General features: G+C 47.1%; 1 protein-coding gene across 4 annotated transcripts in view; it reads right to left on the bottom strand.

Annotated features, from left to right (window-relative positions):
• LOC107561960 (dnaJ homolog subfamily C member 13-like) overlaps positions 1–12382 on the bottom strand; it is a 50604-nt gene that overhangs the window by 7219 nt on the left and 31003 nt on the right. For all 4 annotated transcript variants that reach the window (XM_016246512.1, XM_016246511.1, XM_016246510.1 and 1 more), the window contains 28 exons: positions 10951–11055; positions 10675–10877; positions 10178–10262; positions 9942–10096; positions 9780–9825; positions 9546–9700; positions 9181–9382; positions 8985–9100; positions 8606–8684; positions 8380–8515; positions 8121–8305; positions 7959–8033; positions 7748–7867; positions 6720–7115; positions 6508–6621; positions 6312–6428; positions 5618–5795; positions 5452–5543; positions 5270–5369; positions 3267–3341; positions 3042–3154; positions 2743–2912; positions 2618–2660; positions 1979–2152; positions 1722–1901; positions 1489–1629; positions 904–1047; positions 708–807 (listed from right to left, as the gene is read on the bottom strand). In XM_016246512.1, the coding sequence (XP_016101998.1) occupies positions 708–807; positions 904–1047; positions 1489–1629; positions 1722–1901; positions 1979–2152; positions 2618–2660; positions 2743–2912; positions 3042–3154; positions 3267–3341; positions 5270–5369; positions 5452–5543; positions 5618–5795; positions 6312–6428; positions 6508–6621; positions 6720–7115; positions 7748–7867; positions 7959–8033; positions 8121–8305; positions 8380–8515; positions 8606–8684; positions 8985–9100; positions 9181–9382; positions 9546–9700; positions 9780–9825; positions 9942–10096; positions 10178–10262; positions 10675–10877; positions 10951–11055 (3799 nt within the window). The remainder of the gene's footprint in view (positions 1–707; positions 808–903; positions 1048–1488; positions 1630–1721; positions 1902–1978; positions 2153–2617; positions 2661–2742; positions 2913–3041; positions 3155–3266; positions 3342–5269; positions 5370–5451; positions 5544–5617; positions 5796–6311; positions 6429–6507; positions 6622–6719; positions 7116–7747; positions 7868–7958; positions 8034–8120; positions 8306–8379; positions 8516–8605; positions 8685–8984; positions 9101–9180; positions 9383–9545; positions 9701–9779; positions 9826–9941; positions 10097–10177; positions 10263–10674; positions 10878–10950; positions 11056–12382) is intronic.

Genomic DNA, 12382 nt, shown 5'->3' on the forward strand with positions numbered 1-12382 from the left:
GGGTCAGTAGTCAGAGTAGTCAGTACGGGTCAGTAGTCAGTACGGGTCAGTAGACAGTACGGGTAAGTAGTCAGTACGGGTCAGTACGGGTCAGTAGTCAGTACGGGTCAGTAGTCAGTATGGGTCAGTAGTCAGAGTAGTCAGTACGGGTCAGTAGTCAGTACGGGTCAGTAGTCAGTATGGGTCAGTAGTCAGAGTAGTCAGTACGGGTCAGTAGTCAGTACGGGTCAGTAGTCAGTATGGGTCAGTAGACAGTATGGGTCAGTACGGGTCAGTAGTTAGTATGGGTCAGTAGTCAGTACGGGTCAGTAGTCAGTATGGGTCAGTAGTCGGTACAGTCAGTACGGATCAGTAGTCAGTATGGGTCAGTAGTCAGTATGGGTCAGTAGTCAGAGTAGTCAGTACGGGTCAGTAGTCAGAATGGGTCAGTAGCCAGAGTAGTCAGTACGGGTCAGTAGTCAGTATGGGTCAGTAGTCAGAGTAGTCAGTACGGGTCAGTAGTCAGAATGGGTCAGTAGTCAAGAGTAGTCAGTACGGGTCAGTAGTGAGTACGGGTCAGTAGTCAGAGTAGTCAGTACGGGTCAGTAGTCAGTATGGGTCAGTAGTGAGTACGGGTCAGTAGTCAGTACGGGCCAGTAGTCAGTATGGGTCAGTAGTCAGTACGGGACTGCTCATCCCTCACATGAGGCACTGTGTGCTGGACTCACCCGTGAGGTAACCTGCGGTCTGGGAGTCGGAGATGAAGAGGTCGTGTTTCTGGTCTTTGAAGGCACTCCACACAGTGGAACGAGAGAGGATCTCATTCACCTGAAACAAAACACACACACACACACACACACGTCATTTCAGATCACTGACTTCAGTTCCAGAGGGTTCTAGCGCACTGCTGGATGAGGATGATACCTGTTCTCCGAACTGCAGGCTGCGGGTCATGGATTTGAGCGCTTTGACAATCTGAGCTTTGGTTGCTGACGGGTTTTCAAGAGTCTCCAACCCGACTCCCTCCAACAGCTTCAGCAGGTATGGCACCAGATCCACCCGAAGAGCCTGAACACCAAAGAACATTCAATTACAATGAATCTATTAATTTTATTCCGCAAAGATGCATCAAATTGATCAAAACATTCAGTGAAGACTTTACGTTACTAAAAAAATTGTATTTCAAATAAATGCTGTTCTTTTGAATTTATATTCAAAGAATCCTAAAAAAATAAAATGTATCAGAAAAATGTATTTCTGAAGCATCATGTGACAAGACTGGAGTAATCATGCTGAAAATACAGCTTTGATCACAGAATTAAATGACAGTTTAACAGATAGAAAACAGCGGTTTTAAACTGTAATAATATTTCACATTTTTACTCTTTTTACTGTATTTTTAAACAAATAAATGCAGCCTTGTTGAAAAAAATCCTAACTCTTGCCAACCACAAACTTTTGAATAGTAGTGTATAAATTAATAAAAAAATGCTCTAGTGTGTGTGTCACCTGTGCGACCAGTTCGGTCTGCTCTCGCTGGAACATGCGGTTCAGAGCTTCACAGGCCAGTCCTGCCATATCAGCCCTGAGCTTCATCCCCGTCATCAGCGGGCCAATGGTGTCTAACGCTGCCATGGAGCGCACGCACAGCTGCAGGACAAACGACAGCAGCACAGCTCAGTCATCATCAAACCACACTCAGATTCACCGCATCACATGCAGAGGGTGTGTTTGAGCTCTACCTCGTTGTCTGAGAGCACGTGGATGAGTCGGATGGCACTCTTGGGCACGGCGTTGTTCTTGTGATTGAGCGCGGTCAGGACACGAGGCAGATGACCGAGAGGAGGAACCTGGTCAGCCAGCTGCATCTGCGTGCTGAAGAGAGACACGGCTGCGGTGCTCACCGTCTCCAGAGCCTCACCCTGATGACAGGAGAACACACCACATCCATACAGACGGCCACTCATATCAATCCTGTGTCTGCTGCAGTCACACTCACGTTCGGGTTATTCTTCTCCAGCAGTGTGGTCAGAGTGTCCATCAACGACACCAGGAACTCTCTGGGCTTGCGTAAAACCCAGCCGGGCTGAGAGATGAAGATCCGCAGAAACACCCCGCCGACCTCCAGCTCGCCCTGACCCGCTCCGTAGGCCACTGAGAAATCCTCCGGCAGCTGCAGAAACACACACATTCATTCAGCAAGAACAGAGAAGAAAAAGATTTCTATTCCAAATAAATGCTGCTCTTCTGAACTTTCTGTTCATCTGTGAATCCTGAAAAATAAAATGCATCACAGTTTCCACAGAAATATTGTGCAGCACGACTGTGTTCAACATTGATAATAATCAAAAATGTTTCTCGAGCAGCAAAGCAGCATATTATACTGATTTCTGAAGATCATGTGACACTGAAGACTGGAGGAATGATGCTGAAAATACAGCTGCGCATCACAGAAATACATTACAGTTTAACAGAGATTCACATTGAACACAGCTGTTTTACACTGTAATAATATTTCACAGTTTTACTGTACTTTTGGTCAAATAAATGCAGAAACATTTTTAAAACTCTCATCGAACTCTTAATTTTGAGCAGTAAGGCAATCTAAACTGGAAGCCCTAATTCAGCTCCATCTCACCTTCCAGCTGACGTCAGGATTGTCCTTCTGCTGCTTGAAGTGCCTGTGGGAACAGAAGCAGAGTGAGTGAGCAGAGAACCGAGGAGAGGGAAGGGGAAGGACTGATCTGAGTTCAGAGGACTCACTCCAGCATCATCTCTCTGACGCTGGTGGACACGGTCTCTCTGGAGCTGTCGTTCCAGATCAGCTCGGGGTTCTCGTGCGTTCCCTCGAATATGTGCACCGCCGCCTCGGGGTTATCACGCATGGCGTCCATGAACACGGCCGGCAGGAAGCGCATCAGCGTCAGACGCACCTGAGAGAGACAGACACACAGGTGATCGAGTGATAAAACACATGCAGTAGTGCTGGCAATGAAATAGAAAACACTGTCCGTTTAACTCAAAACAACGATCCGATACGGGAGAAACTGAAGGAGTCTTACCTTGGGCCCCACCAGCTTGTCCGAGGTCATCTTGGAGAAGAGCTCAGCCGTCTGCGTGCGCACCTGAGGATGGGTGGAGTTACAGAACAGATCCAGCAGGTAGATCAGCGCACCTGAGAGAAAGACAGAGGTCAGAGGAGACTGACACAAACAGCTGCGTCTGCTCTAAGATCAGCTAAACCAGAGCATCACTGAAGACGTGTCCACACACACACACTCACACACCTCTGTTCATGGCCTCAGTGATGATCTTGGTGTTGGAGGTCAGAGCGTAAAGCGTCTCCAGCACCAGCTGACGGCCTGCGGACGCCAGAGACACGAGCGTTAGACCAGAGGAGAGAAAAACACTGGAACCTTCAATACTATCAATAATGTTGACATTTGCATATGAGAAGTCAGGGCTTTTTACAGGCTTTTTATAAATATAAATAATAACAATAAGCTCTTTATTATGGATTTTACGCCCAACTGAACTATTAAAGTCAGGCCAAATGTATTTGTAAAGCACTTACAGCATTTCAAAGTGCATATTAAATTAAAATAGAAATAAAGACACATAAAAGTAGTGTAGTTGCCTTAAAATAATATAGCGAATATTATGAACGTTAATAACAATGAAAGAATGTATAGATAAAAATCCATAAATTGAAATATTTTAATGCCACTGTAAAAAATACTGCATTCACAGAGATGTGTGAGTGTGTGTGTGTGTGTGTGTATGAGTGAGTGAGTGAGTGAGTGAGTGAGTGAGTGAGTGTGTGCGCGCGTGCGGGAGTACGTGCATGTGTGTCTGTGAGTGTGTGTGTGTGAGCGAGTGTGCGTGCGTGCGTGAGTGTGTGTGTGTGTGTGTGTGTGTGTGTGTGAGTGCGTGAGTGTGTGTGTGTGTGTGTGAGCGAGTGTGCGTGCGTGCGTGTGTGAGTGCGTGAGTGTGTGAGTGCATGAGTGAGTGTGTGTGTGTGCGTACGTGAGTACGTGCGTGCGTGCGTGTGAGTGCGTGTGTGAGTACGTACGTGCGCGTGAGTGTGTGCGCATGCGTGAGCGTGTGAGTGTGCGTGCGTGCGAGCGCGTGTGAGTGTGAGTGCGAGTGCATGTGTGAGTACGTGCGTGCGCGTGAGTGTGTGTGTGTGTGTGTGAGTGCGTGAGTGTGAGTGTGTGTGAGCGAGTGTGCGTGCGTGCGTGCGTGAGTGTGAGTGTGTGAGTGCGTGAGTGTGTGTGAGTGAGTGAGTGTGAGTGTGTGAGTGCGTGTGTGAGTGAGTGTGAGTGAGTGAGTGTGTGTGCGTACGTGAGTACGTGCGTGAGTGCGTGTGAGTACGTACGTGCGCGTGAGTGTGTGCGCATGCGTGAGCGTGTGAGTGTGCGTGCGTGCGAGCGCGTGTGAGTGTGAGTGCGAGTGCATGTGTGAGTACGTGCGTGCGCGTGAGTGTGTGTGTGTGTGTGTGAGTGCGTGAGTGTGAGTGTGTGTGAGCGAGTGTGCGTGCGTGCGTGCGTGAGTGTGAGTGTGTGAGTGCGTGAGTGTGTGTGAGTGAGTGAGTGTGAGTGTGTGAGTGCGTGTGTGAGTGAGTGTGAGTGAGTGAGTGTGTGTGCGTACGTGAGTACGTGCGTGAGTGCGTGTGAGTACGTACGTGCGCGTGAGTGTGTGCGCATGCGTGAGCGTGTGAGTGAGTGTGCGTGCGTGCGAGCGCGTGTGAGTGCGAGTGCATGTGTGAGTACGTGCGTGCGCGTGAGTGTGTGCGTGCGTGCGTGAGCGAGTGTGCGTGCGAGTGTGAGTGTGTGTGCGTGCGTGTGTGCGTGAGTGCGTGTGAGTGTGCATGTGTGCGAGTGTGTGAGCGTGCGAGTGTGTGTGCGAGTACGTGTGTGCGCGTGAGTGTGTGCGCATGCGTGAGCGTGTGAGTGAGTGTGTGTGAGCGTGCGAGTGTGTGTGTGTGAGCGTGCGAGTGTGCGTGTGTTTTTATTGAATATTCTGATTTAGTTTAACTTCAATAAAATGAAAATGAAAAATTTTGCCTTGGCAACTAGCTGAAAAAAGTTTTTTTTAAATGTATATATATATATATATATATATCATTACCATTAATAACATTTATTTTAAATAACGAAATCATATATTTTTTATGTTTTTAATTTTAGTTCCTGTTTGTGTTTTAGTTAACTGCATTAAACCCTGCAACACAGTAGTCCCAGTGAGGATCCATCTGTTCTGAACGCATGTCATGGTTCATTAGTCTTACTGGAGGGTAAGGAGTGCAGCAGCACCAGCAGATTGGGCAGAACCAGAGACTCAGCGATATTGACCACACAGTCCTGGTTTGATGTGACCGTGTTCACCACCTACAGCAAAACACTGTGTTAACAGAGATGATGTTTCAATGTGAGTGAAGTATGAAGCACAGACTTCTGGTTTCTAATGCACCTCTAAAGCCAGCTGCTGGACTCTTCCGGCGCCGTGGACCCTCAGCAGAGAGAAGAGCAGCTTGAAGTGACCGATGCACTCCGTCTCAGAGCCTGCGACACACACACACACACATCACTAACCAGCCTCTACACACACATGCATCAGTCTGCTGTGTTTCAGGCACCTGGATTGTTCTTGATGACGTTGCGGAGAGCTTCCAGCGCCATCTCGGCCCAGCGCAGTCTCTGAGCGTGCTGCTGCGACTCCACTTTATTAGTCTGCGTCATCGCCAGCAGCGTGTGCAGATACTGAGCCTGAGAGCCCACATAGTCCAGCAGACTCGACGCAAACGCCTTCGGATACTGACAAACACACACAGACCAGAGTTTAACAGCTGTCAGACACTCTACATTTAAAGAAACGAATACTTCATTCATCAAGAGCGCATTAAAATGATCAAAAGTGACAGTAAAGACATTTATAATGTGACAAAAATTTCAATTTCAAATAAATGCTGTTCTTCTGAACTTTCTGTTCATCTGTGAATCCTGAAAAATAAAATGCATCACAGTTTCCACAGAAATATTGTGCAGCACAACTGTTTTCAACATTAATAATAATCAGAAATGTTTCTCGAGCAGCAGATCAGCATATTATACTGATTTCTGAAGATCATGTGACACTGAAGACTGGAGAAATGATGCTGAAAATACAGCTGCACATCACAGAAATACATTACAGTTTAACAGAGATTCACATAGAAAACAGCTGTTTGAAACTGTAATAATATTTCACTGTTTCTAAGTACATTTTTGATCAAATAAATGCAGAAGAGACTTCTTCTGGGTCTTCAGTACAGTAGTGTAGGCGTCTCTCACCTCCAGAGGAAACACAGGCTGCTCGTTATAAACCCTAACGAAGATCTCTCCCACGATCAGCTCCTTCCCGTGTTCACTGAACAGGAACTCTGAGCCGAAGCTCTTGTCGCACTCGCCCTGCAAACACACAGAGAGTGAGTGTGATCTGAATCAGAGGAGTGTGAGGAGCAGCAGAGGATCGTGAGGAGCGTCTCACTCTCTTGATGTTGCTCTCCTGCTGCTCCTCCAGGAACTCCATCAGCTCCGCTCGCGTGCCGTTGTTCCAGATCAAGTACGGCGTCTCCGAGTTACTGTTCAGCAGCTTCAGGACCTGCAGAACCAACAGATGAACCACACATGAACAAACCGTCTCTCCAGCCTCTGTTGTGTGACTGTGTGCACTGGTGCAGTTGCTGGCTCCTCCTGTACCTCCGCGGGCGCGCTGCGGCCCAGTCTGCGTGAGATGTAGGGCGTCAGCATGGCAGCCAGGCTCTTCCGGATGGCGGGGTTCTCTGGAGGGTGTGCTGCGGCTCCTCCGCCATTGGGCTCCCCGGGGGGCCCCTCCTCTGGGCCCCGGGCCCCGCTGTACCCTGCCAGCCGCCCGAGGGCCCCCACGCTCAGCTTGGCCAGGCTGTTGCACACCTGCTGCTGGTTGGTGTCCTGGCTGGCCTGGACGCCACTCTCCTCCAGCGTGTAGTCGTAGCTGAAGAGCGTGAAGAGCAGGTGCCACAGCACTCCAGCCCTGTACAGGTGCGTCTGCAGGAAGAAGTCCACCGCGAAGGAGCTGACGCACTCCACCGCCAGAGATGCCAAGCGCGGCAGACCCTGAGACACGGCAAACAGAAACACTCTGAGACTCGGTGTATGAAAACACCACTTATCCACACAAACAATACAACACAACTCTCTCACTAGTCTATCCAGACCATTAACTGGACAAATGACTCGTTAACAGGTTCAGGTTAGTTGCTAGTATTTATGCATAATGTACTGTTATTACTATAGTAAGTACATGTAACACGTGTAACAAAGACATTGTAAAGCGTTAAAATAAAATTTAATAATAAAACATTTATAATAAATTAATACCAAAATAATAGATAATAAAAGATCATTTTGACCCATACAATGTATTGTTGGCTATTTCTACAAATACACCTGTGCTATAACTGCTTTTGTGCTCCAGGGCCACATACAATTTGTAATCATTATAGCAATAAAACTTTTATTTTTGATGGAAAAAATCTTGATTAAAATTTCAAGTGATCTTTACTATAATATTTCCAATACCTTAATAAAAAGAGTACAATATGACACTTTTAACAGCCAGTGTCTGTAAAGTTTTATACCTCATTAAATACAGAAAGAGGTTTCTATTTGAGAAGCAGAGCTGTGTCCTGCTCTCTGACAATGGACAGGAGTCAGATTTGTGTAATTAAAGCCATGTGTGTTCTTACCTTGCTGTAGTAGAGAATGTGACAAACATCTCTAATAATGTTGGGAAGCTCGACTATCTTCTCTCTGCACTCCTCGAACTGAGCAGCGACGCTATAGCACCTGCAGACGTGCCCGCACACCTGAAGAACACCCAGAATGCACACAAAATCACACTCTGCGCTCACTGTATTCACTCTTTACTCGTGTGGCTTTGCTGATGTGCTGATGTACCTGTACTGCCATGTCCTCCGGTCTGCTGGAGGCGGTGAGCACAGACACGCAGCGAGACAGAGCCTCCATCAGCACCTGACACACAACACACAAGCCTCATCAACACTCAGACAGTGAAGAGCCACAGTGTGACTGCTGCTGGTAATGTCAACACATGCAGACCTCGATGCCGTTCTCCCGCCGCAGCTCCTCCGCGTTCAGCGCTGAACAGTTGACGGTGTGGAAGGCCAGCTCAGCGGCGGCCGGTAACAGAGCCGTGGTCTTGGAGAACAGCTGCCCGTCACCCGTCTCCATGGTGATGGTCTTAATTAGCATAGGGTAGCCGGCGTATTTATACGGCTCCAGTTCTGAGGAGAGAGAGAAGGAGATCAGTCTCTGAGCGTCTGGAGATCAGAAGCTGTCTGAGAGGAGCGTGTCGAACCCTGCTTGTGTCTGTTGAACAGGATGCTCTGGGCTTTGAGGATCAGGATGATGTTCTCTGGGTCAGGACCGTCCACAATACGGGCCGATTTGGTGCACAGGAACTCGTAGGCTTTGTTGACCTTCTCAAACATGTCCTGAACACACACAAACACACACACAGCACGCTTGGTTATAGTTTAGAATTCATTTACTGATAATGACACTCAATGAACTGTTGTACATACCCTGCCATCCGGATTTTTGTCTGGATGGTATTTTTGGGCCAATCTGAAGTAAGCTTTCCTTATTTTACTCTCTTCATGCCTTTAAAAAAAGCAACAAAGATTACAATCAATAATCACTACTCTCAGATGTTATAGTGTCACCTGAGAAGCAGTCAAAACGAGAGATATGTATTCTCTCTGCATGCAAAAAGAGGTTAAGCAATCAAAAAAATTAGTAATATACATATAAAAGTCTTAAAGGTACAGTAGCAAAACAAGGTTTTTTTAATTCTCAAGGGTCAGAATGTGATGAAATGGTGAAGTGAAACTAAACAATGACTGGTTTTGGCACTAAGAAGTGCAAACAAATAAAGTACTACAAAAGAGAAACGAGACTCACTGTCCCTGTCCTTTAGGGAGGTTCAGCACTTCATAGGCGTCATCCACAGACATGGAGGGCGGCTTCTTCTCCACCTCTCTCTTCCAGGCGTCCAGAGTGTCCTTCAGCAGCTTCACCTGCAGAGCACAGACCATCACAGAAGGCCTTCGCATCACGCAGGAAAGCAGGCTCTGAATGTGTCTGTAGATGTGTGTACCGGGTCTCGTATGGGCCAGTCGGGGAAGCGGCTGGAGTCACACAGGTGCCGCAGGTAATAGATGTTGCAGAAGAGCTCGTTGTCCAGCTGAGGGAAGCTGACCACAGGAATGGGACAGTACTGATAGAGAGCGCGAGTGTTACTCTGCAGACGAGGACTGAAGTCTGCCAGATGAGCGGCGATCTTCTCGATCATCAGACGCCTGTCAACACACTCCACAATCAACCAGGCTTCTGTGCAAACTTACCTCAGGCTTAGAGTAAACCATAACATGCTTGTTACACGGAATAAAATAAACGTTAACTGAAATAAAAAAATATATAATTTCAGCACAGGAGTTCTAGAGCGAGGAACGAGAAGCTGACCTCATCTCACTGCTCCAGATGGCTTCAGGCGTGTCAAACTCTCCCAAGAATATCTCGGAGAAGCGCTCGGCCTCGTAGTTCTCCAGGTAACACACCATGGCCTCCGGCAGCATTGAGCCCAACACGCTCCTCTGAACGATGTCCTGACCTTTAGCCTGCGGGTCAAACACATGCTCAGATTTACCGTGTCATCCGTGTTTAACTGCACTGTGTGAGACGTCAGATCTGCTTTACCTCTTCTGATTTAAAGGCTTGCTTCAGGTGAGTGTATTTCAAGAACCTAGAGAGAAGAACATATTTATGCATGTGACAAGTTATCAAAAACATAAATGGCGTTTCTCGGAGAACACATTATGAGGAGTTTAGTTCTCATGGCCTGAGATGCAGGGAGAGTACCGTGCCACGGGCAGCACGTTGGAGCCGGTGTACATCATGATGAAGAAGAAGACTCCGGTGAGGTAGAGCCGCTGCAGGTTAGGGTTGTCCTGCATCACCAGGTACAGCAGGTTAGCTACTTTCTCCACCAGGATGGGGTCAAAGGTCAAGAGCAGCTGAAGGACAGGAGAATGAACATGCGATATCAGCAGGCTTAAGAAACACTGCTTTAGAGGAACACAGCTAGTGATGTGTACCTGGACGATGTGCGGCAGGCAGGTGCTGTCGCTGATGAGTCTCTTCACCTTTGGTAAAGGCCTGATAATGGCATTATCTTGGTCCCTAAACACACAGACACAGTGAGTATTATTAGTTAGAAAAAAAAATGCATTTTAAACATATTTCAACACATGAACATGTCTGATTGTCTTTGCATTGCTTAGGAAATTATCAAACGATTCTAGTTATTCTTCAGCAGGAACATCAGTTTTCTCACACTTTTGCAATCATTTTTTGCCACTTATATTATATATTTTGTTATTTAACACAACGACATTTATATGGAAGCTTTTTAATCTCACAATTCTTGCACAAAAAAAAAAAAAGAAACACAGAATTGTGAGTTGAGTTTGTATCCAACAAATCTGACTTTTTTCTCAGAATTGCAAGAGAAATGTCAGATTCATGAGATGAAATCCTACTGTGTGTGGTGTGTGAGTGCGGCTCTGAAGCAGCTGTGAGAGCGAGGCTGTACCGGCTGGGGAAGTAGGAGCACATGGTGATGAGCATGTTGAGGATGAGCGTGGCCAGATCCGTCTCGTTCATCACGGCCTGTCCTGCGGCCAGCAGACTCCACTTCAGCTGTGGGATAGCCTGCAGCGGCCGCCAGCCGTCCATGCCCTGAGCCCAGCAGCGTGTCTTAGCCGTCAGCGTCCCGGCGCTCCAGAACTCCTGCATCTGAGCACACAGAAGAAGAGCTTCAAGCCTGCGTCACCTGCGCATGCTCCAGCTGCGGTGTGAACACACTCACCTCCTCAAAGCCGAAAGGCCCTCGCCTCTCTTTATCTGCGTTCCCGAAGTACCACTCCTTCTCGCTCTCACGCTTCATGTCCGGAGAAGCCTCCAACACATTACTCTGAAAACAACACACAGACCCATGAACAGAGACTTTAACACCTGGACAAGTGACATTACACACATCATAAACATACCACTGTTTAAAAATGTTCTCTTCTGATTATCAAGGCTGCATTTATTTGATCAAAAATGCAGTAAAAACAGTGAAATATTATTATAATTCCAAATATCTGTTTTCAATGTGAATCTCTGTTAAACTGTAATGTATTTCTGTGATGCGCAGCTGTATTTTCAGCATCATTACTCCAGTCTTCAGTGTCACATGATCTTCAGAAATCAGTATAATATGCTGATCTGCTGCTCGAGAAACATTTCTGATTATTATCAATGTTGAACACAGTTGTGCTGCACAATATTTCTGTGGAAACTGTGATGCATTTTATTTTTCAGGATTCACAGATGAACAGAAAGTTCAGAAGAACAGCATTTATTTGAAATAGAAATCTTTTGTAGCATTCACTGTCACTTTTGATCCATTTAATGCGTCCTTGATAAATAATTTCTTTCTTTTTTTTAAACAGCTCTTTTGCCTCCAGACTTGCGAGCAGCAGTGTATTTTAGCAGCACCTGCAGCGGGACAGTGGCTCTGTTGGTGTGAAGGTGAGCGAGGGTGAGCAGATCCACTAGTATACGCACTCCGTTAGAGTCCATCACATCCTTCACATTTTTCTGTCAGAACAGAAATAGCAAAATACTGAATGCCTGATAAACTGTTTCCACGACACAGGAGCTCTGAGGTTTATTAGCAGCTTTGGGACGATGCGACGCGTCACTCACCTTGTTGAGGATGAGTTTGTTGAGGAAGAGGATGAGTCTGTCTCTCTCCAGCTTGTCTGTACACTGGAGATGAGCAACAACACCAGGTTAAGACAGCTTGATTCTAGTGGCGTATGATTATGACACATCACTGAAGTGAACTGCAGCAGCACTGTAACTTCAGTGCGACCTAGCGCCGGACACTGACCCGGTCCAGCATGCCCACGATGTACTTGGTGTCAGCAAACGGTCCGATCTCCTCGCAGCACTTCCCGTAGACGATGGTGAGCGCCTGCAGACACAAACACTTCATGGCCACTTTAGGAGTCAGCAGGAAGCGATGGTAGAGCTCGTTAAAGAACTCGTACCTAGAGAACAACACAGACGGCTGATCAGGATACTGCTAACGAGATGCACACGGTTCAGCGTCTGTGTTCAGAAACCTACGATCTCTTGATGGCTCCAGACTCCTCGCTCTCATCCTCCTCCAGCAGCAGACGCAGGTAATAATCCCCGATCTTGATCTCGTCAGAGAGGCACTCGTACTTCACCTGAACACAACCCAACAG

Source organism: Sinocyclocheilus grahami, unplaced genomic scaffold, assembly GCF_001515645.1.
Source record: "Sinocyclocheilus grahami isolate Dianchi unplaced genomic scaffold, SAMN03320097.WGS_v1.1 scaffold800.1, whole genome shotgun sequence".
NCBI classification, from domain to species: Eukaryota; Metazoa; Chordata; class Actinopteri; order Cypriniformes; family Cyprinidae; genus Sinocyclocheilus; species Sinocyclocheilus grahami.